Source organism: Rhinolophus ferrumequinum, chromosome 16, assembly GCF_004115265.2.
Source record: "Rhinolophus ferrumequinum isolate MPI-CBG mRhiFer1 chromosome 16, mRhiFer1_v1.p, whole genome shotgun sequence".
NCBI classification, from domain to species: Eukaryota; Metazoa; Chordata; class Mammalia; order Chiroptera; family Rhinolophidae; genus Rhinolophus; species Rhinolophus ferrumequinum.
The window spans coordinates 46,390,533-46,416,364 of NC_046299.1; the positions used below are offsets into that span (position 1 = coordinate 46,390,533).

At 36.5% G+C, this 25,832-nt stretch overlaps 1 protein-coding gene across 3 annotated transcripts in view; it reads right to left on the reverse strand.

Annotated features, from left to right (window-relative positions):
* CTNNA3 (catenin alpha 3) overlaps nucleotides 1–25,832 on the reverse strand; it is a 1,431,866-nt gene that overhangs the window by 1,318,234 nt on the left and 87,800 nt on the right. For all 3 annotated transcript variants that reach the window (XM_033130597.1, XM_033130596.1, XM_033130595.1), the window contains exons 4-5: nucleotides 23,633–23,799; nucleotides 1,818–1,937 (exon numbers count right to left, since the gene is read on the reverse strand). In XM_033130597.1, the coding sequence (XP_032986488.1) occupies nucleotides 1,818–1,937; nucleotides 23,633–23,799 (287 nt within the window). The remainder of the gene's footprint in view (nucleotides 1–1,817; nucleotides 1,938–23,632; nucleotides 23,800–25,832) is intronic.

A 25,832-nucleotide genomic window follows, 5' to 3' on the forward strand; every position in this document is an offset into this window, starting at 1 on the left:
ATTAGCCATGACCTTAGGCAAGTTACTTAACTCTCTTAACAGTTTTCTCATCTGTAAAATGATGCTCGTAAAACCAACCCCATTATATTGTTATAAGCATTTAATTATCTAATCCATAAATGTATTAATCACACTCTGTGGCGTATGTTGTCATTATATATACATATACTTACGTATATGTGCTCATCTTTTTCTCACATACACGTGCAATTTACCGATCTGTCTGTCCTCAATGCCATTATCCCAGAGTTCTGCCCTTGAAGCATTCTCATTTTTCCAAATTCACAATTAGCTAATGTAAGAATCTAATCACTGAGAATGTGCTAATGAGAAAGGATAAGAGAAGACGACAGTGACTACTGCCTGCCAACGCCAATACCCCTCAGTAAAATATGGCTCTTGGAAACAAAACTGTACTCAAAATTGCATGGGCCAGAGCAGTGACTCATGGTGTGAATTTTAAGCAGCATCATCTGGGATCGTACTGCATGCAGTAGCTCAGAAACGGTGACTGCCTCTGTTACATGCACTAATACCTAGGCCATCACTAATTTAAAAATAGGAAAATAAAATTTAAATGGATATTGCATCCTTTTTCATATAAATTAAAGTATGTGTAGAGATATTACATTTGTCCCAGAACATTCTACAAAATAAATATCACTCCGAGGAAAACAGGGCCATGGGAAGGTTAAATGCCCGTGTAATGTCTATGATAAAGCAAAACCTAAACACAAGTCTCTTTTCAAGTCATTTTTTCTAAACTGTACTATGTTGATTTCATGAGGTGTAACTAACTATAGGAAGTCCTGCTTTCAAAACTCCCATCTGAAAGATCCAAAGTTTGTAAAATTGGCAATGGCAGGAGAGTCATACCTTTTGCCATACTAACAGGAACGACTCTTAAGTAATGGACTTGGTGCCTGGCCATCCGAGTCAGCCAGTTAGTCATTTTTCTAGACGCTATCCATCACTGAGCACATTCCCAAATTTCATGCAACCTAATTTAAACATCTAACTGGCTGTTCTGATGGGAATAAACATTCAATCAAAGTAAAAGCTTGACAACCCTGACATCTAGTGGCTATGAAGAAACTGGAAAAGATCCAGCTTGGAAAAAGTACAGTAGCTAGCTTAGCTACTGTGGCAGTATCTCACAAACACATAGAATTTAATGATTATTAATATTACAAAATATTACAAAATTCTAAAAGCAACCCTCCAGAAGCATTTTTGGCTCTGAATTTATCTTGTGATCTATACAAGGAGGCGATAAGACTTGCCTTCGTAAAGTATATTTTCCTTCAACCTTATACATTTAGCAAATTGTTAATAATCTTCAGAGATCAAACAAAAAAACTAAAGGTTGATTCATATTTTGGCATGTTTATGACACTTCTCCTTATTTTTTGTATGTACAACTGCATCCTGTTCCTGGTCTTCAGGTGATTTTTTTTTTCAAATATCCACCTGTCAAATGTAAAAGCCATTTTGCCAAGCCATCATAGAGGTTTTCTTTATGCCACTGAGGCATCCGTAGTCAGAGGGTGGTTGTACTATCACAAACCAGGAGTTTTCTTTAAGAGAGGTATAAGGACACACGTGGAAACCCCTAAAGTGCACAGCTAAAAGTAATGACCACGTCGAATGCTGCAGGAAATCAGGTGAACACGGCATATCAACATAGCACAGCACAACCTATTTCTGCCCTAAACGTGAGCAGGTAAGTGTCCCCAGGCCCACTTGAACCTGACAGGCAGGACAGCGGGAAGCCCAAAGTGTCCATCTCCTCCACCAAAAAGAGTTCTGACTCCTACCTGCTGACGTTTGAAGGCTAAATAATCCAGGTTTTCCAGCTCCTTCCCAAGCTTCTGGTAGGTTTTCTGGAGGTCAGATTTGTTGGAAACATTTTTAAGAGACTCAAATGTTCTTTGAAACTGAAATTGAGAACAAAAATAAATCATTAGGCTAGCAGAATATTTTTCCTCAAATTCATAACTAGTGAACACCCAGAAACCATTGATACCGAGCCTCAGTTTCTCCCACTCAAAATACCAAAATAACAAATGCTAGCTAATTGTCTTTCAATGAAATAATTTGGGATAATTATGAAGAATTAGAAACTATAACCTAAGTACAACCAACGTTATTGCATGAATGAAAGCCCCGTTAGTCCTCATGTCAACAAAAGAGTATACTGCGTTAAAAAAAAAAAAAAAACCTCTTTGTGTCTTAGCATACACTGCTAACTTTTAAACAAAAAAAGTACAATGAATGTATAATTTCAAATCATAATGAGGAAGGATTTAAAAAGCTCTCACATTCCAATCATGGAAACAAATTCATGTAAAAGTAGCTGCTTGCCTCTGTAGAAATACCTATGTAGAATATACACCCAGCAAACTTCAGCCAGGTAGCTCTCTCAGAGCTTGCATTTTTCAGAAGGTAGGAAAACTAACATTTTGATGACCAAAGCACATGTAGCATGTTCAGCAGACACTTATTCATTGCCGCTTTAGAACACAGATGAGTTACGAAATCGGTTCTGCTGAATCAGAATGCTTCTGTTCATGTTTAAGTCAGATACGAAATAAACACAAAGGAGACAAATTGCCGTGGAGCACAGAATATTGTTCTGCTACCAATAATTAATTAAGCAAAGGAAGCTCACAAGAAATTGAATCCTTGGTTTATTTTAGTAAATTAGGACATACTTTCCACAATTAGTGATTGAAAATGTCAAGTAATGTCATTTGTAAGACATTTGCATTTGCTTTCTCTTTGTGTCGTTTATTTCCCACACTCACTGTGTTCCATTAGATAGAATTCTATTATACACATAGACTTCACCATCTTAAACACACCAGAATCGCACTGTAACTATGATGCTATGAGACAAGCTAACAGGATTTTACAGAATATAATTAAGTTTCCAAGGAAATGATTTCACCCTTATTATTTCAGACTCGAGGGAATAAGTCATATTATAATGGCATTCTACTGAATTAAATCCTTAATTTCTTGAAAGCAACATGTTTATCTCAATCCAAGGTGACAGAGGAAAAAGAAATGGGAAATAATAGTGCTAAGCTTCCACAGCAGGACAGTAAATTAAATTCAACAAGTAATCTTCCAGAATCTACTATGCACAAGGCACTATGAATATAAAACACATTCCCTGTGCTAAACAAACGTACAGACTATAGGGGAAGCTAGATATGAAACTCAGAAATGGGAAAGACTCTGACATCTGAGTGCCTGCTCAGGGCCAGGTACTTTATGCTTTCTAGTTAAATCCTCACAGGAACCACAGGAGTCCCTATTTCTCTTCCCAGTCTACCAGTCAGTAAACTGGGACTCAGAAAGTTTGAACTGGGTTTTTACTACCGCGTTTGTGCTCTTTCTACTCTACCATTAACTCTAGCACAGGCAAAGTAGTACAGAGATAAAAGTAACATGGGGTGAAACAGAAAAAACTCATTGATACTAATTGAGAGACTCGGGCCACGCAGAAGACATGAGGGAATTTGAGTTGGGCCTCAAATGACAGGAAGAATTTTCAGAGCCTTAAATGGGAAGCAATCCTACCCATCAGTTTAAACATAGCCAAAGTCTGCTCACTTTCCCCTTTTGCAGTGTAGTAAACAAATTTCTTTTCTCATAATTTTAATGACCATTATATTAACTACTGATTATGTTATACGATTATTTATGTGCCTTCCCTATTCCTTGATCCCTTCTCATTATGTTCAGGTCAAAATACTACCAGATCTAAAATTCTAAACAATTTAAGTAATTTTTTTATAATTAATATTTTATACTTAATATGATAATTTATAATTAACACAATATTTATACAATAATTAATAATAAAAACTACTTTGCCAATCTATCTGTTTAATTCTAAGCACTTCTCTTCCCTAAGAAATATTAGTTCTACTTCTTAAATATTTCTGCTTCACATTTATCTCTGTGACCTTTATACAACTCCAAATAGAAACTTTAGGGTAAACACATTTGTAAGGCTTCAAAGTAAGAAACATGGAAACCAATGCTTCCAGGTAATATATCCATGGCCAAAGAAATCCAGTAGTGATATATCACCACAAGATGTTTTCATCAAAGGTCAGAGTTTGCATAATGTGGAGATTTTAGCTTGAGCTTTCATTATCAGGATTTATATCCTCCATTTATTGATACTAAACAGCTCAGAATACCCAAAGTATGATGATTCATTCATTTCAGTAGATTTTTTTCATTTACAACAACAAATAATTGTCAAGGAGAGCTCATACAAAATCTGTAGTGCAAATTTGTGTTATATCCCTATTAAACACACCGCACCCTCATCTTCCCACATATACACTTAAACATACTAAAGAACAAAAGCAATAATTTTACCTTGCCAATGAAGCTGAAGTACAGCAGATAAAAGTAAGACAATGGTTAGGGTGAGGTTTAAAATTTGCTCAAAGAAATTTGTATTGACTTGATTTGAGGATTTTTCATTCCAGTAGGACTTTTTGTGCTTAATTATTGAAAGAGATCTTTTGAGATTTTGTACACTAGTTCAGCCCATTGTAATTTCATTATATTGAATATTTCTCAAAATAAATGAGCTCTCAGTTTAAGCTGGGAAAGGAAGCACAATTACTTGAAGATTTTAATATTCCTGGATTTTACCTGTTCAAAATTTTGAATGGTAATTTAAAATAACCAAGAACCCCAAAATAATTTGTTGAACATTGAATTAATCCTGTGTTAATATTTTTAACTCATTACAAACCAAATTCAAAACTAAAATATGAAAAAAGCCCAATGAATAATTCTGAACCCAAAACAAAACTATGTATGTTCTAAAACTGTCAAAACTGAATATTAAAATGGTCTCTAAACTGAGAGACAAATGCAAATTCTGTCCTACTTGACTACCTTATCAACTTTCACAGGGCAGGCAAGAATGAGAAGATGCAAACAATATCTCTTAGCTCTAAATGTGCCATAAAAGTAAGCATTGTAAACACCCCAGAGTATTTTCTCATCAGATTCTTTTCTGTTCAGGTTACAATTCAAGATGGCAACATAGGAAGATCCTGAATTCACCTTCTCCAACAGACACACTGAATCTACAGCTATATATGGAATGATGTCCTCTGAAAAAAACGCTTAAAGCTGGCAAAGATACCTCTTCACATCAGGTACAAATGAGAGGGAAACCATACCAAAGCAGGTAGAAAAGGCAGAGACACAATTTCACTGTACACAACACCCCTGACACCACAGCCCACAATCAGGAGGAAACTCAAAACCCAGAGCATCTTCCTGAGGGGGGAAGAGTTTGTACCCCATATCAAGCACACCAACTTTTTAGACGAGCGCCTGAGAGATGAGGGCCCCAAACACCTGGCTTTAAAGACCAATGGGTCTTGTATCCACAAGACCCATGGGGCTACAGCAAACTGAGAAAAGGCTCTGAAGGGGCATGCGCAGACTCACCCGCCCTTGGGCCTAGTGCAGAAGCAGCCCTTGAAACATACCTCAACTTTATGTGGTAAAGACTCATTTGATAAATTTAGGGAATTGTGTCATAAAAATGGCGCCGTGAGGTGAGCCTCTTGAAATCTCCCCTGGAATTTACAACAAATTGAACGAGTATAATTCCACAAAGGACTCCCTGCACAGCAGACAGGCAAGACTAAGAGGCGTGCAACTGAAATCACCTAAAGGAGTAAACAGAGCCGCTGAAACACACAGATTCTGAATCTGGTGCAGGAAGAGCTTTGGAACTTCAGAAGCTCTCCACATCCCCCCATGGAGTCTGTGCCCTGTGACCCAGGCAAACTGTTCACAGAGGAGAAGCCCACCTTCCAGGGAACCCCGCCATTGTGTGAGAAGCCGGAAAAGTGCAGAGAAAATATAACACTACAGTGTGAGAGAGAATAAAAGGCTGCTGTCAGAGAGAAAATATTCTACAAACATCTACAGGAAAACAAAAGAAAGACCTCTTCCTACCAACCTGTTGCAGATAATTTTAAAGCATGGACCTGGGGGGAAGAGGCCTGCTGGGACACTCGCCAGGGACAGTGGCTGGTGGGTGCCATCTTTCTGCTCTCCCTCTGCCTTCCTAAAGCCAGTAGATGCATGTTTTTTCTTCTTTTACTTCTTTTTCCTTTTTTTCCTCTTTTCTTTTCCTTCTTTTTTTTTCCTTTTTTCAGTGGGTGTCACCTTTACACTCTCCCTCTGCTTTGATCCAGCCACTGGGTATCATCCTCACATTCCTCTGAAAAATTTTTCCTCTGAAAAAATCACATTCCAGAGCCGCAGTATCTCTCAAAAGGGAGCTTCTACACATATCTGGTGCCCCTGGTTTTATCCCTGGTGACTGACTTTTTGTGGCTGCCACCAAGGGGACACCCCAAGATTGCCTAGCTCTGGCGACAGGGCACTGCACAGATAACAGACTGAAACACACCTCCCATCTTTCTCAGAAAGAGACGTATTTGCTTGTCATAAGCCTCGGAGTGAGGGACAGGCTTCTGTGTGGCACACTTGTAGGGACTTAGAGAGGCAGTCTCAGGGAACAGAGGTAACTGAATGCAATCTTTGCACTCTCCCTCTGTCTCATTCCAGCTCACCAGTATCTTTCAGAAAGGAGCTTAGACCCTTGTCTGGTGCCCTAATCTTTGTGGTTGTTGCGGGGACACCTCTGAAGTGCTCTGGTAAACAGAGGGGTTTATGCTCATGGGTTGCATGGGACTGTAACCAACAGTAAAAGAGTTCTCAAAAACATACTACCCTCAGGGTTCAGAAAGAGGCAACAGAACTAGGAGCTCAGTCTTTCTATGAAAGAGGCCTATAACATTACCATCATAACTATAGCCTGAGGGGCAGGCTTCTCGACTGTAAACCTTTCCTGATATGTTGTGGGGAGGGCACTCGCCCTCTGCCATACCCCAGAGCACCAGCATCCGTCAGAGGGGAAATTTTCCATGTGTCTGGTACCCCACCTTTTTGTCTGGTGCCCTGATTTTTGTGTATGCAACCCAAGGGGTTCCCCTTGATTGGCTGGCTCTGGTGCCCACAGGGCTTGCATTACTGAGTCCCAAGGGAACATAACAATCACAGACACAGTTCTTGGCAGGATACAACCCCAAAGGCACTGCAGACTGAAACATGCCACAGCCTTTCTGTGAAAGAGGTCTACTTGCTTGCCTTGGAGCTTCGGCCTGCACACATCTACAGGCAACAGAGATGCCCTCAGGGAACACAGACTGGGGGACACCATCTTTGCACTCCCTCTACCTCACTACAACTCACCAGTATCTCCCAGAAAGGAGAATTTACACTTTTCTGGAGCTCTGATGCAACTGCCACCCACGGGATACTCCAGATCACCTGTCTCTGGTGGCCAGCAGGGTTTATGGTAGCAGCCCGAAAGGCTATATGTATTTACATTCTTTAACAGCTGCTGCCTAAGGCTCTGGCTTCTAATCAACCTGAATCTAGGTGCTGACTGAAATCCTCCAATTTGGGACACTGACGGTCTTGGCACACCCTCAACTACTGGAAGCTATTAAAAGTAACACAGGATGTTTGAACAATAACAAAGGTTTCAGAGACAACCAAGAGCTAGGGAAGGGTTGAACAATAAGGCCAACCTCAAGACACACAAGTGGTGGTTTCATTTAATGCATAGAAATCAAAGAGGTACATGAAAAGGTGCCCAACATCAGTATTCATCAGGGAAATGCAAATCAAAACCACAAGGAGATATCACCTCACACCTGTTAGAATGACTATTATCAAAAAGATAAGAAACAAGTGTTGGTGAGGATGTGACAAAGAACCTCTGAGCATTGTTGCTGGGAATATAAATTGGTGCAACTTCTATGGAAGACAATATGGAGCTTCCTCAAAAAATTAAAAATAGAACTACCATATGATCCAGCTATTTCTCTTTTGGGTATTTATCTGAAGAAGATGAAAACACTAAGTCAAAAAGATATCTGCACTCCTATGTTCATTGCAGCATTACCAAGATATGGAAACAACCTAAGTGTCCATCAATTGATGAATGGATAAAGAAAATATGGTATATGTATATAGTGGAGTATTATTTAGCCATAAAAAGGAAATTTTGCCACTTACAACAACACCAATGGACTTTAAGGGCATAATGCTAAATGAAATAAGTAAAAGAAAGACAAATACTGTATGATGTCACTTACATGAGAAATCTCATAGATACAGAGAACAGATTGGTGGTTGCCAGAGGCCATGGGTAGGTGAGCGTTGGTAAATGAGTGAAGAGGGTCAAAAAGTACAAACTTCCATTTATAAAACAAGTAGGTCATAGGGACTTAATTTACAGCATGGTAACTATAGTTAATAATGCTGCTTTGCATAATTGAAAGTTGTTAAGAAAGTGAATCTTAAAAGTTCTCATTACAAGAAAAAATTCTGTAACTATGTATGGTGACAATGTTAACTAGACTAGTGTGATCATTTCACAATATATACTAATATCAAATCATTGAATTGTATACCTGAAACTAATATAATATTGTATGTCAATTATACCTTAATGAAAAAATCCTTTCTGTTCAGAATTAATAATAATAATAGTAATCCACCAAATAAAATAACAGAGACCATGATTGCTCATCTTTGATCAAAATAACTGAAAATCTGTTTTGCAGAAAAGAGAAGCATGAATAAGGTAGCAAGGATTTTATCTAGCTTGACTCATCATTCCCTCTTTTCCAAATACATTTCTCTCCTTTTCCTGACAATATATTTTTAAGTAAATCTAAGCCAGTGTTCTATACAAAGTACATATTCAATGAGTTCATGAAAATCATGTAGATTCACAGAATAATTTGAGAAAGGATGAGAAGAACACAGCTGAAGCAACAGGAAAAGAAGCAGCCAAGGCTCTTGCAAGTCAAACTTCCCTGGTCTTTACTGTCAATGCCCTGTCTTCCTCTTGTGGTCAGATCAATAGACTCAAATAACTTCACAGCTCCAGGAGCCTACTAATTCTCAAAATGAAAAAGTATCGAGTAGCACTGCTCCAAAAGAACAGCCAGCTCGACAGTTGTCATTCTTCCTAATTTAACATTTTGTGACTTTGTACAAGGTACTGGGTATTACTTACAATGTTAAAAAAATATATATCCTGTACTCACAGCATTTATATGTACAAAAGAATATCCAATAATTACCTGATTGAAAGCATTGAATCACCAAATGTGATCTTAGCGTCCCTAAAATGTCAGTGTGAAACAATGCCAAAAAATATTGGAGACTAAAGCAGATGAAAGAAACAATCACAATAATAATATATTAATGTTCTATAAATATTAATGTTTAGAGTAAAAAGAAATTGTTTTAAGCATTAAGAAATGTCTAATCCATCTTACTTAAATATGGTAACCACAGAGCAACCAAAATGAAGTATTACTGAGGAAAAAAGTTATTTCATTTTCCTAAACTTAATCCATTACTTTCATAAATATTTTCCAAATGAAATTACAAGATCATAATACCACTCATTAAAAGGGAGTTTACAGCTGAAGCAGAAAATTAAAACACTCATACATATCCCAAATGATTTTTTTTGTGAGGAATGATAACAAAAGTTAAATCAAGAACATGGAACAAAATTGGCTTGAGATCTAAATTAGAAAGAGTCCTATGGAGTTGAAAGCATACTGGTCTTGAAGTCTGGGTTCAGAGCCTTACTGTGCCATTTAATAATTTCATACCTTTGGACAAATCACTACCACTCCAATTCTTGACTTGTGTTATCTTGTAAAATGGCAGAAATTGTCTTTGCCTGACTACTTTAAGAGATTTTTGTTAAATCGGTTGAGGAAAAATGAAAGACATTCATTCAACAAATATTTATCATGGGCCTGGCAACATGCCAGGCATGCAAGAAATGGAGGAAAATAAAAGAGAAATAGCTCTTGCCCTAATGAAACTTAAGATCTAGCTTTACAGATTACTGCTTTATAAATTTAAAAATTCGTAAATTTTAAGAGACCATTGTCATTAAACTCATGACATCTTTCAGTAGTGAATGAGGACTAAACAAAATAGTAATTCAATCATTGTTTATTGAAAGTCAGACAGAGAAAGACAAATACAATATGATATCACTTATACAAAGTCTGACAATTAAGTTCGCAAACTTGTTGCAACAATGTTGCTAACATTTTTTGTATCAGAGCGATTATTCATTACGAATTTGTACCAACTGGACAAACAGTTAACCAAGTGTATTACTTGGAAGTGCTGAGAAGGCGGCGTGAAAAAGTTAGACGAAAACAACCTGAACTTTTCACCAACAATTCACAGCTCTTGCATCAGGACAATGCACCAGCCAAACGGCACTATCTGTGAGAGAGTTTATAGCCAGTAAACAAATAACACCCTCCCTACTCACCTGATCTGGCCCCCAATGACTTCTTTCTTTACCCAAAGGTAAAGGAAATATTGAAAGATATTTTGATGACAATCAGGACATCAAGGGTAATACGACGACAGCTCTGCTGGCCATTCCAGAAAAAGAGTTCCAAAATTGCTTTGAAGGGTGGACTAAGCACTGGTGCATAGCTTCCCAAAGGAAGTACTTTGAAGGTGACTGCAGTGATATTCATCAATGAGGTATGTAATACTTTTTCTGGGATGTTTGCAAACTTAATTGTCCTATCTCGTATATGTGCAGAAGAAGAAATCTATTTCTTTAAAGTTGATGCCCTCCTCCCAGAATACATCTATAATAAATTATTATATAGTAGGATGTGTGTGTATGAGAGAGAGAGAGAGAGAGATAAAGAGAGAGAGTGAGAGAGAGAGAGAGAGAGAGAGAGAGAGAATGACTACAGAATTCTTCTTAGGGAAGGAATTGTCTATACTGAGAAAATACTCTAAGGAGTAATTTAAGGTACAGAGTAATATCTGAGGGTACAAATTTGCAGAAGCAAAGTTGATGGTGGAGAGATGGAAACTCTTACTGCATTAGAATAAAAGGAATTTAGTGGTGTGATGGAGAACAAAGGAGAGAAAATAGGGAGAAAGAAGATGGAAGAACAATGAGACAAATTAGCTAAAGGATTTTGAAGATTTCCAATAAATAAATTGAAGCAACTTAGAATATATTGTTACACAACAGCACTCCTTCCCTTCCATCTTCCCAAGTTTCTATAAGGTTTGCCATATACATAAACGTGCCTTGTCTGGGAGTATTGCTGTGAGTGAGTGAGTGAGTGAGTGAGTGAATGAGTGAGTTAAAATCAAGGGGGAAAAGATAAAATTCCAATTATGATTAACATACTGTAAAATAGGGATAAAAAGACCATCTAAAACTAAAGTAATTCAGTGGAGGCTTGGAGCCAGAGGTGATCCTGAGAATATAAGCCCCAGAGAATTTACAGAAATCTTGGGGAGAACGTTATATTTGACAGAACATAGAATGAGGGCTCAAACCAATTATATCCAGATCTTAAGGGCAAGGAGATTCCACCAGAAGGTAGTTCACAACCATAAATAAGTGGATTCTGAGCAACTGAAAAATGAAGGTCAAAAACAAAGAAACGGAATATGAGTAAATACACAATGGAATACTACTTGGCCATAAGAAAAGATGAAATACTGCCATTTGCGACAACATGGATGGATCTTGAGATTATTAAGTTAAGCGAAATAAGTCAGACAGAAAAAGGCGAGAAGCATATGACTTCACTCATATGTGGAATATAAAACTGAAAGCAACAAAGGCATAAGACAAACAAAGAAACAAAAATTCAGATACAGACAACAGTCTAGTGGTTACGGGGCGGGGGGAGTGGTAGTACATGAGGGAAAAGGGATCAAATATATGGTGATAGGAGGAGAACTGACTCTGGGTGGTGAACACAATGAAATATATAGATGATGTGTTATAGAAATGTACACCTGAAAACTATATAATTTTACTAACCATTGTCACCCCAATAAATTTAATTCAAAAAAGCAGCAAGCAATGTTCACTTAGAGCTTTTATGGGGTTCTTAAGAGTAAGTAGTGCCAAACTAACCCCATTTCCTTTATAAATGGAGTTACTAGACTGATAAATTTGTAATGCCACAGATAATATATCTTGATTTCAGAACGGCCTTTGAGAAAGCGCTTGAGCATAAAATAAAGACACATGGTTTAAAAGTAGTCCAATGAAGTAAGTTTGAAGCTCATTTCAACAACTTCACTCAGTATGTGTTACTATTTGATTGATGTTATTTGAAAGGAAGATAGAATGCTGTTTTCCATGTCAGAAAACAATTTTTCATAAATAATTTAGTTAAAGAAATCTGAAAATGACACCAGGTTAGGAGGAGAAGGAAAAATAAAAAGTCAAAAAGATCTGGATGGACTGTAACAAAAAGCCAGCATTAACAAGATACAATTCAATAAATGTAAAGGTAACATCTACATTTACATATAGAAAGATAAAACTAGTATCAGAGGAGGAAGAACTGGAGTAAGAATAATTTGAGTTCAGAAACTTGGGGGTTTTAATCACTCACAAAATCAGTATGAACCAACAGTATGATAAGGCTATCACAATAGGTAAGATAATGTTAGACATAAAATCAGGGAGGTAATTGTCTGAGTATATTATGCAATGTTCACAGCAGAGAGTTTATTTTTATTTCAAGATGTTTTGATTTCAACATTTTGTGAAAGTTACCTATCATCTAGAATATGCATCCAAAATAATTACAGAGATGATTTTAGACTTCTATTTCCTCTACTGGCAAAGTAGTAATTCAGTCCAATCCTTCGGATGAAGAAACCTATTATGATTTAATGAAATATAAAATACTTCATCCTTAAAATATCAAAGAGTTGATAAAACAGTGAAGAATTTCCTGAGATGAGTTCCAGAAAAGATAATGATGTTGAGCACACAAAGACAAGACACCACAAACAAGAACCAGCATAACAATAACATAAGCAGACACCCAGGGAGTCTAAACACTGAAGTTTTCAAGCTTGAACCATACAATGAACCTGCTTACCATGTTCAAGTACAGCAAAATCAAGACTGAAAATTTCAGCAAGCAACTGAAAAATCATGGAAGATATGGAAATTCTAGAGTATTCAGTGCAGTGTAAAACTGCCATACAATGAATGTTCAAGGACCAAGAAATTATTTCAGCTTACATCAGAAAAGACAGAGAGGTAAGTACTAAGAGTAATAATCAGTTATTTGAAAAATAGCTTTTCCTATTGCCTTGCTTCTGTGTGGCTCCAGAAAACATAACTATAAGTAGTGAATGAGAATAGAAAGGAGGCAGATTTAAGCTCAGTTTGAGAAAAATGTCTCCAACATTTAGAACTGTCCAAAATCAGGTTCACGGTCTCACAGAATTTAGATCACTATCACTATTAGTTATCACATATATTATTAGACAATTGTGTGTATTGCATATTGTAGGAAAGAGTCTCTCTACTTCAGTAAGATATTAGACTATAAGGCATTGAAGTTTCTCCACTATTATTTTTATTCCAAGAAGAAATTTAATATAACCAAAATATTATTACAAATATTCTAAACCACTCTTTCCCAAAGTATGATCTGAGAAAGTTTTAGGATTAATATACAGAGGGTACCAAACAAATGTCTACACATTTTAAGAAAGAAAAAAACTGTATTAAAATTATGCTGATGGTAACCACTTTGAGCACCTCTTGTAATTGCAGAAGTCAAATGTGATTTGTATTCATCTTTTGTTATCGGTATATATTTAGTATTACAATTTTAATACAGTGCTTTCCTTTCTCAAAATGTATATACAATTGTTTGGTACCCTCTGTATTTTGGAAGAGTTTTAGGGTCAAAAAATTTAGGAATGTCTGGGTTAAGCAAAGTTAAATAAGTTTCTTTCCTTCAATATCTCTCCCTAACTTTAACGTGCTAATGTGCATTGAAAGCATTCAAAGGGGAATTTCTGTGTGAGTCATTAACCAAAAAAAATATTTTTTATTTGTGTTGCATATTTATAACACAAGTTCTGCAGAACATTTTTGGGGGGACAGGAGATGTTGGGCTAAATAATTTGAATCTCGATCCCAAAAAAAATCAGTCTCTCTTTATTCTACGTAAAACCTTAAAAGAATTGAGTGGATAATACAATTCACATATAAATTTTTCATAAGGATGAAATAATGAAAAACTATCACAGTTTACCACAAAAGGTCTTCCCTTTTACATAGATGAAGTACATTGCTGTACTATAAATACTTTAAGTGGCTTAAGTACTCTAACCCAAGTTCAGGCTCTGACGAGACACCAACAAATGTGGGAAAGGGTGCTTAAAGTGAAGAAGACCCCTCCTTCTGACATACCTAAATTCCTTTAAGAAGGTATTATAGGCCCATGAACTTTACTAAACACTTCTGAAAGCTATTTATAGTTAAAGCTATTCTAACCGTTGGAGTACTAAGTTCCAAAAGTTGTATTTTTCCTATTGCTTTGAGCAAATTTCTTAAATTCAATATGCCTCAGTGTTTTCCCCTGTCAAATAGCAATCATAGAGACTTCCAGTCAAGATGGCAGAGTAGGTAAATGCTGTGCTTGCCTCTTCCCACAACCACATCAAAGTTACAACTAAATGATAGAATAACCATCACTGAGAATCACCTGAAGACTAGCTGACCTTAATTTTACAACTAAGAATATTAAGAAGCCATGACAAGACTGGCAGGAGGGATGGAGACACAGAACAGGCAGGTCCCACGCCACAGTATGGCAATTAAAAATTGGGAGGGATAGCTCAGCTGTGGAAGACCCCCAAGGAGTGAGGGATCCCAGACGAACACCTGGCTCCCCAACCCAGTGCTAAGAAGAGGAGTCCCCATAACAGCTGGTTGTGAAAACCAGCGGAGATTGCATCTGAGTGAGACAGAGGGCTGCTAGAGACCCAAGCACTCCTCTAGAGAGGCCTGTGCATAGGCTTCCTAGCTCATAAACTCTTTCGCCCTAGGCTCCAGTGCAGGGACAGAAGCTCAAAAAGTGCCAGTGTCATACAGGGAGGAACTGAATTAACAACCTTCAGGGTGAGGGCTGTAGGGGTTGGGGTCAGGGCAGCTCTCTCCAGAGATTGGAGCACTGGCAAGCATCATTAATCCTAAATTGAGTCTTCTCCTCACCCAGCCCACAGATGCAGGCAAGTGCCAGATCTGAGTCTCCATTAACCTGGCTAATATCATTCATCCTGCCCTGGTGGTTCCCTGAAACCCCGTCCCACCCAACTCAGACCCAGCCTGAGTCATTTCCAGCAGCTTCTCCACACAAGTGGCCTGCCTCGGCTCACACTGCAGAATTTCCTATAATTTTTAAAAGGTCCACAAACCACAAACAAGCAGCAGCTACCCTCAACGTACGCTGTACCTCTTGCTAAGCAATACTAAACCTGACACAAGCAGTAACCAGTCTCAATTTGCATTGTAACACACATTGGGTGGCCCCAACTCTGGCATAAGCAGTAGCCACTGTTGGTTTGGAATGTAGCAGCAACTAAGTGGCCACAAGCCCAGCACAAGTGTCAGTTGGCCTCAGCTTATATCATGGTGCCCACCAAAGGACCCCAAGCCCAGCACTAGTGGCAAATGACCTTGGTTCACAGCATAAGTGCTTCCCAAGTTCTCCCAAGTGCTTCCAAGCACAGCACAAGTGGTAATGAACAGCAATCACTTTGTAGGTCCCACCAGGCAGCCCCAAGCTGAGCACAAATGGTGGCTGACATGGGTCTGCACCAGAGCCCCTCCTAAGACATACTGGAACACACCCAGTGGCTGGCTTTGAACCACACCATAGCACCACCCCATTGCTTCTGAAGACGATACACCCAAAAGGCAGACTGGGCAACCACCAGAGCCCCACTAAAGTGAATCCTGCTCTGTAGGGTCAGCTCTTGAACAATGGCTCCTGTATTGTAGTCACAGCCAGTCCTCACAACCAGTCAACCCAAGGGTCAATCCCTCCCACTGATATGCAAACAGCAATCAAGGCTCAGTCACAACAGGAGGGCATACACAATGCACACAATGGACACCCCAGGAGTAACTGACTGAGGTGACAGGGAGATTGCACCACTGGGCCTCACAAGAGACACCTAATATATAAGGCCCCCCTGTCAAGACTGGGAGATAGAAACAATACATTGAAATAAACCTAATACATAGAAACAAACACAGGGAGGCAGCGAAAATGAGTAGACAAAGAAACATGTCCCAAATGAAAGAACAGGACAAAACTCCAGAAAAAGAACTAAACAAAATGGAGACAAGCAACCTACCACATACAGAGCTCAAAACAGTGGTTATAAGGATGCTCAATGAACTTAGGGGAAAAATAGATGACTTCAGTGAGAACTTCAACAAAGAGATAGAGACCAAGGAAATAAACCAGTCAAAAATGAAGAATAAAATAACTGAAATGAAGAATACATTCGAGGGAATCAATAGAGATTCTATGGAACAAGTGATCAAATCAGTGATCGGGAAGACAAGGTAGTAGAAAACATCCAGTTGGAACCACAAAAAGAAAAAAGAATCAAAAGACATGAGGATAGTTTAATGGACCTCTGGGACAACATCAAGCATAGCAACATTTGTATCATAATAGTATCAGAAGGAGAGAGAGAGAGTAAGGAATTAAGAATCTATTTGAAGATATAATGACAGAAAACTTCCCGACCTAGCAAAGAAAATAGACATACAAGTCCAGGAAGTGCAGAGTCCCAAACAAGATGAACTCAAACAGGCCTATACCAAGACACATCATAATTAAAATGCCAAAGGATAAAGACAAAGAGATAATCTTTCAAGTAGCAAAGGAAAAGCAGTTAGTTATGGTCAAGGGAGTTCCCTTAAGACTGTCAGCTGATTTCTCAACAGAAACCTTGCAGGCCAGAAAGGAATAGCACAAAATATTCAAAATGATGAAAGGCAAAGACCTTCAACAAAGATTACTTTACCCAGTAAAGCTATCATTTAGAATCAAAGGAGAGATAAAGAGTTTCTCAGACAAGAAAAAGCTAAAAGAGTTCATTACAATTGAACCAGTATTACAAGAAATGTTAAAGAAACTTCTTTAAGTAGAAAAGAAAAGATCAGAAATATGAATAAGAAAATATAAAAAAAAAAATTTCTCACTGACAAAAACAAACACTTAGTAAAATCGGTAAATCAAAGTAAAAAGTTTTTGCACAGTGGAGGAAACCATCAACAAAATAAGAAGACATCCTACTGAATGGGAAAAGATATTCACCAATGACACATCCAGCAAAAAGTTAATATCCAAAATATATAAGGAACTCATACAACTCAACACCAAAACTACAAACACTCCAAAAAAAGAATGGGCAGAGGACCTGAATATATATTTCTCCAAAGAGGACATAGAGGAGACATCATCAAAATGGTGTCATGAGGTGAGCCTCTGTAAATCTTCCCTGGAATTTACAACAAATTGAACAACTATAACGCCACAAAGGACTCCCTGCATAGCAAACCCGCAGGATGAAGAGGCCCACTACTGAATTCACCTAAAGGTGGGCAAATGAGAATGAAAATGCATCCTGCCAAAATTTTTGGGATGCAGCGAAAGTAGTTTTAAGAGGGAAATTTATATCATTACAGGCCTATCTCAAGAAACAAGAAAAATCCCAAATAAATAACTTCACATTACACCTTAAAGAACTAGAAAAAAAAGAACAAATGAAACCCAAGGTCAGCAGAAGAAAAGGAACAATAAAAATCAGAGCAGAACTAAATGAAATAGAGAACAAAAAGACAATAGAAAAAAATTAATGTGACAAAGAGCTGGTTCTTTGAAAAGATTAACAAAATTGACAAACCCTTGGCTAGACTCACTAAGATAAAAAGAGAAAAGACATTAATTAACAAAATCAGAAATGAAAAAGGGGAAGTTATCATGGATGCCACAGAAATACAAAGGATCATCCAAGAATACTATGAAGGACTATATGCCACCAAATTCAATAACCTAGAAGAAATGGACAAGTTCTTAGAAACATATAGCCTTCCTAGGCTGAACCATGAAGAATTGGAAAATCTAAACAGACCGATCACCAGTAACGAAATTGAATCAGTCATCCAAAATCTTCCCAAAAGCAAAAGTCCGGGACCAGATGGCTTCACTAGTGAATTCTACCAAACATTCAAAGAGGATCTAATACCAATCCTACTCAAATTCTTCCAAAAAATCGAAGAAGAGATGGTACTCCCCAACTCATTTTATGAGGCCAACATTACCCTGATACCAAAACCTGATAAGGACAACACAAAACATAGAAAACTACAGACCAATATCTCTGATGAATACAGCTGCAAAAATCCTGAACAAAATTCTATCAAATCGAATGCAACAATGCATTAAAAAGATTATTCATCACGACCAAGAGGGGTTCATCCCAGGGGCACAAGGATGGTTCAACATATGCAAATCCATCAATGTGATATATCACATAAACAAAATAAAAGACAAAAATCATATGATTATGTAAATTGATGCAGAAAAAGCATTTGACAAGAAACAATATCCATCTATGATTAAAACACTTAATAAAATAGGTAGAGAAGGAAAATACCTTAACATAATAAAGGCCATATATGACAAGCCCTCAGCTAATCTCATAATTAATGGTGAAAAACTGAAGCCCTTTGCTCTACGTTCAGGAACAAGACAGGACTGTCCCCTATCACCTCAGCTTTTCAACATAGTATTGGAAGTCCTTGCCAGAGCAATCAGGCAAGAGAAAGAAATAAAAGGCATCCAAATTGGGAATGAAGAAGTTACATTGTCACTCTTTGCAGATGACATGATGCTATATATAGAAAACCCTAAGGACTCCACCAAAAAGCTATTAGAAACAATCAACGAATACAGTAAAGTTGCCGGCTACAAAATCAACATACAAAAGTCCATTGCATTCCAATATACTAACAATGAAATCTCAGAAAAAGAAATAATAAAAAAAAAACAATTCCTTTTGCAATTGCAGCAAAAAGAATAAAATACCTAGTAATAAACTTAAACTAGGAATAAACTTAATCAAGGAATAAACTGAAACCAATTTGTTTCAGCCTATATGCTGAAAACTATAAGTCATTTTTAAAAGAAATTGAAGACACAAAGAATGGAAAGACATTCCGTGCTCATGAATTGAAAGAATCAACATAGTTAAAATGGCCATATTACCCAAAGCAATATACAGATTTCATGCAATCCCCATCAAAATCCCAATGGCATCTTTTAAAGAAATAGAACAAAAAATCATCAGATTTGTTTGGAACCACAAAAGACCCCGAATAGCCAAAGCAATCTTAAGAAAAAAGAACAATACTGGAGGTATCACCCTCCCTGACTTTAGCTTGTACTGCAGGGCTACAATAATCAAACAGCATGGTATTGGCAGAAAAACAGACACATAGACCAATGGAATAGAATTGAGAACCCAGAAATAAAACCACAAATATATGGACAGATAATTTTTGACAAAGAAGCAAAAAACATACAATGGAGGAAAGACAGCCTCTTCAATAAATGGTGCTGGGAGAATTGGAAAGCCATGTGCAAAAGAATGAAACTGGACTGCTATCGGTCACCATGTACCAAAATTAACTCAAAATGGATCAAAGACTTAAGCATAAGACCTGAAACAATAAACTGCATAGAAGAAAAATTAGGTACTAAACTTATGGACCTTGGATTCAAAGAGCATTTTATGAATTTGACTCCAAAGGCAAGGGAAGTAAAAGCTAAAATAAATGAATGGGACTATATCAAACTTAAAAGCTTCTGCACAGCAAAAGAAACCATCGACAAAATAAAGAGGCAACCAACTGAATCGGAGAAGATTTTTGCAAACTTTGCCTCCGATAAGGGGTTAATACCCAAAATATACAAGGAACTCATGCAACTCAACAACAGAAAAACAAACAACCCAATTGAAAAATGGGCAGAGGACCTGAAGAGACATTTCTCCAAAGAGGACACACAAATGGCAAATACACATATGAAGAAATGCTCAACATCACTAATCATCAGAGAAATGCAAATAAAAACCACAATGAGATATCACCTCACCCCAGTTAGAATGGCTATCATCAACAAGACAAATAGTAACAAGTGTTGGAGAGGCTGTGGAGAAAAAGGAACCCTCATACACTGTCAGACTGGTGCAGCCGTTATGGAAGGCAGTGTGGAGGTTCCTCAAAAAATTACGAACAGAATTACCATATGACCCAGCAATCCCTCTCCTGGGTATCTACCCAAAAAATCTGAAAACATTTATCCATAAAGACACGTGTGCTCCAATGTTCATTGCAGCTTTATTTACAGTGGCCAAGACATGGAAACAACCAAAATGTCCTTCGTTAGATGAATGGATAAAGAAGTTGTGGTATATATACACAGTGGAATACTGTTCGGCGGTAAGGAAAGATGAAATAGGACCGTTTGTGACAACATAGATGGATCTCGAGATTATAATGCTAAGCAAAATAAGTCAGACAGAAAAAGCAGAGAACCATATGATATGTGGTATATAAACCAAAAACAACAAAAGAACAAGACAAACAAATGAGAAAAACTCATAGACACAGACAATATTTTAGTGGTTACCAGAAGGTAAGGGGGGGGGTGGGAGATGAGGGTAAGGGGGATCAAATAAATGGTGATGGAAGGAGAATGGACTCTGAGTGGTGAACACACAATGAGATGTATAGATGATGTAATACAGAATTGTACACCTGAAATCTATGTAACTTTACTAACAATTGTCACCCCAATAAACTTTAAAAAAGAATAAAAAGAGGACATACAGATGACCATGAGACATATGAAAAGATGCTCAACATCACTAATCAGCACAGAAATGCAAATTAAAACCACAGTAAGATATCACCTCACACCTGTCAGAATGGCTATAATCAGTAAATCAACAATGAACTTAGGTTATAAGGATGTGCAACGAACTTAGGGGAAAAATAGATGAACTCAGTGAGAACTTCAACAAAGAGATCGAGACCAAGGAAACAAACCAGTCAAAAATGAAGAATAAAATAACTGAAATGAAGAATAAATTTGAGGGAATCAATAGTAGATTAGATGAAACAAGTGATCAAATCAGTGATCTGGAAGACAAGGTAGTAGACAAGGTAGCAACAGTGTTGGTGAAGATATGGAGAAAAGGGAACCCTCTTACAATGTTGGTAGAATTGCAAATTGATGCAGCCACTAAGGAAAATAGTTTGGATATCCTCAAAAAATTAAAAATAGAACTGCTATATGGCCCAGTAATTCTGCTACTGGGTATTTACCCAGAGAAATTCAAAACACTAATTCGAAAACATATATTCACCCTTATGCTTACTGCAGCACTATTTACAGTAGCCAAGGAAACAACCAAAATGCACATCAATGCATGATTGAATAAAGAAATTGTGGTACATACATACAATGGAATATTACTTGACCATAAAAAAGAATTAAACCTTACCATTTGTGACAACATGGATAGACCTAGAGGGTATTACGCTAAATGAAGTTAAGTCAGACAAAGACATACCATATTATTTCACTTATATGTGGAATCAAAAAAACAAAACAAACAAACTAATAGATACTGAGAACAAATTGATGGTTCCCAAAGGGGAAGGGAATTGGGGAAATGGGCGAAAAAGGTGAAGGGATTAGGAAATACAAATTGCCAGTTATTAAAACAGTCATGGGGATATAATGTACAGCATAGGGAATATAGTCAATAATATTGTAATAACTATGTAAGGTGTCAGACGGGTACTAGACTTATCAGGGTGATCTCTTTGTAAATTATATAAATGTCTAATCATAATGTTGTGTACCTGAAATTAATATAATATTGTATGCCAACTGTAATTGAAAAATAAATATTTTTTTAAAAGAAATCATAATCATATGGTTGTTATGAGGGTTGAATTAAAGGAAATAATCCAGCACAGTGCTTGGCACATTATAAAATCTCAAAAAATATTAACTATAATTTTTATTGCAAAAAAAAGTACTTTGCTTTTCTTTGATTTACCATTACCTCTTGCTTCATTTGAATGATATGATATGTGTGGATTACCTGGTATTGTGCTTAGTAGTTAGTGACAAATTAAATGGCAGAGAAGGTGCTTGGGGGTCTTTATATATATATATATATACAGTTACCTCCTAATTGATTATAAAGGTGGTAATTTTCACCTTACAAAAGGCTTTCTCAACAAATTTAGAGTCTAAAACATAAAAAAATTTGGTCACTGGAACTAGAAATTACCTGGCACTTACTCTTTCATACCTGCGTCTTGGTTACAGCATGTATTAGTGTCTGTATTCACATATGAAAAAAAATGAATCTCAGAAATGTTCAGGGACTTTTTTAAGGTATTCAACAAACCAATAAACAAGTAACAAGAAACATTGCTCAATTATCTCACCTACAGATCCACTAGTAGACAGGTCTAGGGGTGAGAATTAATCCCTTTCCTTAAAAGCTACTTAAACAACAAAACCAGTGCCAAGGTGCTCTGTTGCAGTAATAAAATCATCAAAAGAAAAGAATATGAAAGTATAAAGGGTAGATCACTCCACCTTTATAGGGTTGAAATAACCATTAGTGAGTAAGATAAAAATGCTAAGAAAGGTTTAGCTTAGCAATTAGAGAAAATGATTTTGACAAGAAGGTCAATCAGACAGGGCTATCATTTGCTTAATGCAGTAGTGATATTACAGTCACCAGGTGCCTTTATGAAAATGCAGATGTATTTATGGGCAGGAGAATAAGAGTCCTATTTAAGCAGGAGATAAAGCAGAGACTCTAAGAGGTTCTTTGCAACCTTTTCATTTGTATGCTTAATGATTTGGTCAAACTAAATAAAGTAAAAAAAAAAAGCTTTAATAAAATTCTCTTTCTACTAAATCTTTGCTAAATGGATTTGTCTAGCAAAATAAAGCAAGCAAGATATCCTGCTGCCTTTGAAGTCACTTAGTTAAAATATATTCTTTATTCATATTAAATCCATTTATACATTTTCATAATGGATTACTACAGATATCAGACTACCTGTAAACATGCACTGTTTATCTTGGATTCAAGGCAAAATAATAATCACGAATTAGGATAAACTTCCAAATGTCTTAGCTTTTAAAGTTTCTCTTTCTCAAATTATTTATATTTATATACATATTATTTATATTACCTATATGACTATGTTATTATATGAGTATATTTACTTATATATTTATATACGACATAATAATTTAAACAGTCAAAAGCCTAGAACTTTCTTCTAGCCATTTCCTTATCAGTAATCCATCTTCTGTTGTTCAATCTCAACTGGCTTTAAGACTAACTTCTGGCTTCACTCTTTTGAAGTATATATTAGTTTCACAACCCAAATCCAGTCAGCTTCTGGTAGGTGACATTAAGAAGCAAGGGTGAGACCAGAGCGCACTAAGATTGATGCCAGGTTCAGAGAATGGAATTAGAAGTAAGAACAATGCCAAGGTAAACTAAGTCATGTTTTACTTACAGCTGACACGTGTTGCAAGAGACACATGACATCGATCATGTCTGCAAGGATAAGGAGTCTGGTAACTGCAGCCAACAAAGCACGGGCGGCCTGCACCACAGCCTCCCTTTTCGGGAGATAGCAGGGGTCATCTGCAAATCTCTCAGCAGATACTTTCAGAGCTTCACCTGAAAAACACAACCCCAAATAAGTCATACTTTAAGTTTCAGCTACACCTATTTCAGCATTTATTATCCAACCTAATTCTAAGAACATTCCAGGACTAAGCATAATATTAAAATACGGTCAGTTGACACTAGAACATTGTCTCTTAATAAACAATGTAGTTTCAAATTGACACTTGTTTTTGATAATACTCTGGTGTTTAAGAAGCATGATACCATTTTCCTGCAAGAAAATTGTGCTCAACTGACTAGCAACATCTAGTAAAATTTCTGTCAACTTCTGCATTTCTGAATCTCATTTCCTGTGAAAGGTTTCATTACTGAGACTTCGGTCGGAAACAATCTTGTTTATAAAAATAAGATAAATCTTCACTGAGTTACTTTCCAATTCAATGGATATTAGAAAAGAGCTAGCTAGCTAGCCTTTAAAATAATAAGACAGCAGCTCTCTGACAAAAGTTTAACATAGGCAGACTTATCCTTAACTGTCAATATAATAAATGATATCCTAAACTTAATCACAGAAATAATATTTCATAGTGCATAACTATTAGAGAAACCTGTCCACTACTGTTAAGGGTTTTTTCATTTAAAATACATTTTATCTTAAAAATAGCATGTATTCATTCATTTTTAAAAGTTCACAATGATATAAAAATGAAAAGAAAAAGTCCCTCTTCACCCCTCTCCAGTAACATAATTGTTAAAGAATTACCACATCCTCTATTTTCTAAGTTTTTCAATTTTAATTTATACGTATTATGAAAGCAATACGTGCTCATTAGTTTTAATAATTCACCATACTGAAGAGTAGAGTGAAAAATTTTTAAGCCTCCATACTAATCCCCCAAACTACCCATTAACTTCTTGCATATCTATCCAGTTTTTCCATGTTTTATGTGTGTGCATACATGTATATATGTATATTTATATGTATATATTTATTTTTTATATATGTGTATTTTACGAATATACTCACATATTCATATATATTACTATATATGAACTTATTTTTATAGAGAGATTTTATGTCATAAGAAAACTTTTATATAGAGATACATGTTGTAAATGGAACACCTAGAAAACATAGATATAGATCCTTTTTATAAATAGTATCATACTATAAAATCTTTCTATAATTTGCTCTTTTCACTTATCAATTTATTTTCTTTTCACGTGGGGATATAGATGACTGGGGCGATATAGCACAGTAATTAGCCGTGTGGGCTCCGAAGCCATTCTGCTTCAGTGTCTCTGTCCTACTACATTGGACAAGTCACAACCTCTTTATGCCTCATTTTTCTCCTCTGTAAATAGAGCTAATAATAATAATACCTACAATTTTTATGAGGATTAAAAAAGAGAAGTGCTTGGAACTGAGTAAAGACTTGATACTATAATTTATTTACCAGGCCTCTATTGAACACACAAATCCTTTCCAACTTTTTCCTATTTAAATAATACTACAAAGAACACCTACAACATAGTCTTTGTTGTAGGATAAACTCATAAAAGTTGTTGAATCAAGTGGCAAATAAATTTTAAGTTTATGTGTGTGTGTGTCTGTGTGTGCGCGCGCGTGTATTGCCAAAAAATTCTCCAAAACACAGCCATCTCACCAACAACATATAAGAGGGCCTATTTATTTTACTCCATTTGTACTTCATTTACTCCATTAGTTTTCATTTACTCATGAACTTCAACAAAAAGAAAATGGAATAAATTATTTTTATTAAATATAACAAAGAATAGTGTTCCTTATAATGGGGAAAACCAGTGAAGAGGGTCTGAGACTATCTCAATATGTTAATATATCATATTTAGCTCTCTTAAGCAATACCAGGTTAGGAACTCAAACTCTTAAGTCAAACATTTGTTAGATCAAATTCTAATCCACCACTTCCAGTTCTGAGACTTGGACACTTAAATACTTTCAGTGTACTTATCTGTATGAAAGTGTTAAAAATTTTACTTAGCTCACTGTGTTTCTGGGATATTTAAATTAGGTATAGTTTATAGTATATATTTAGCATAGT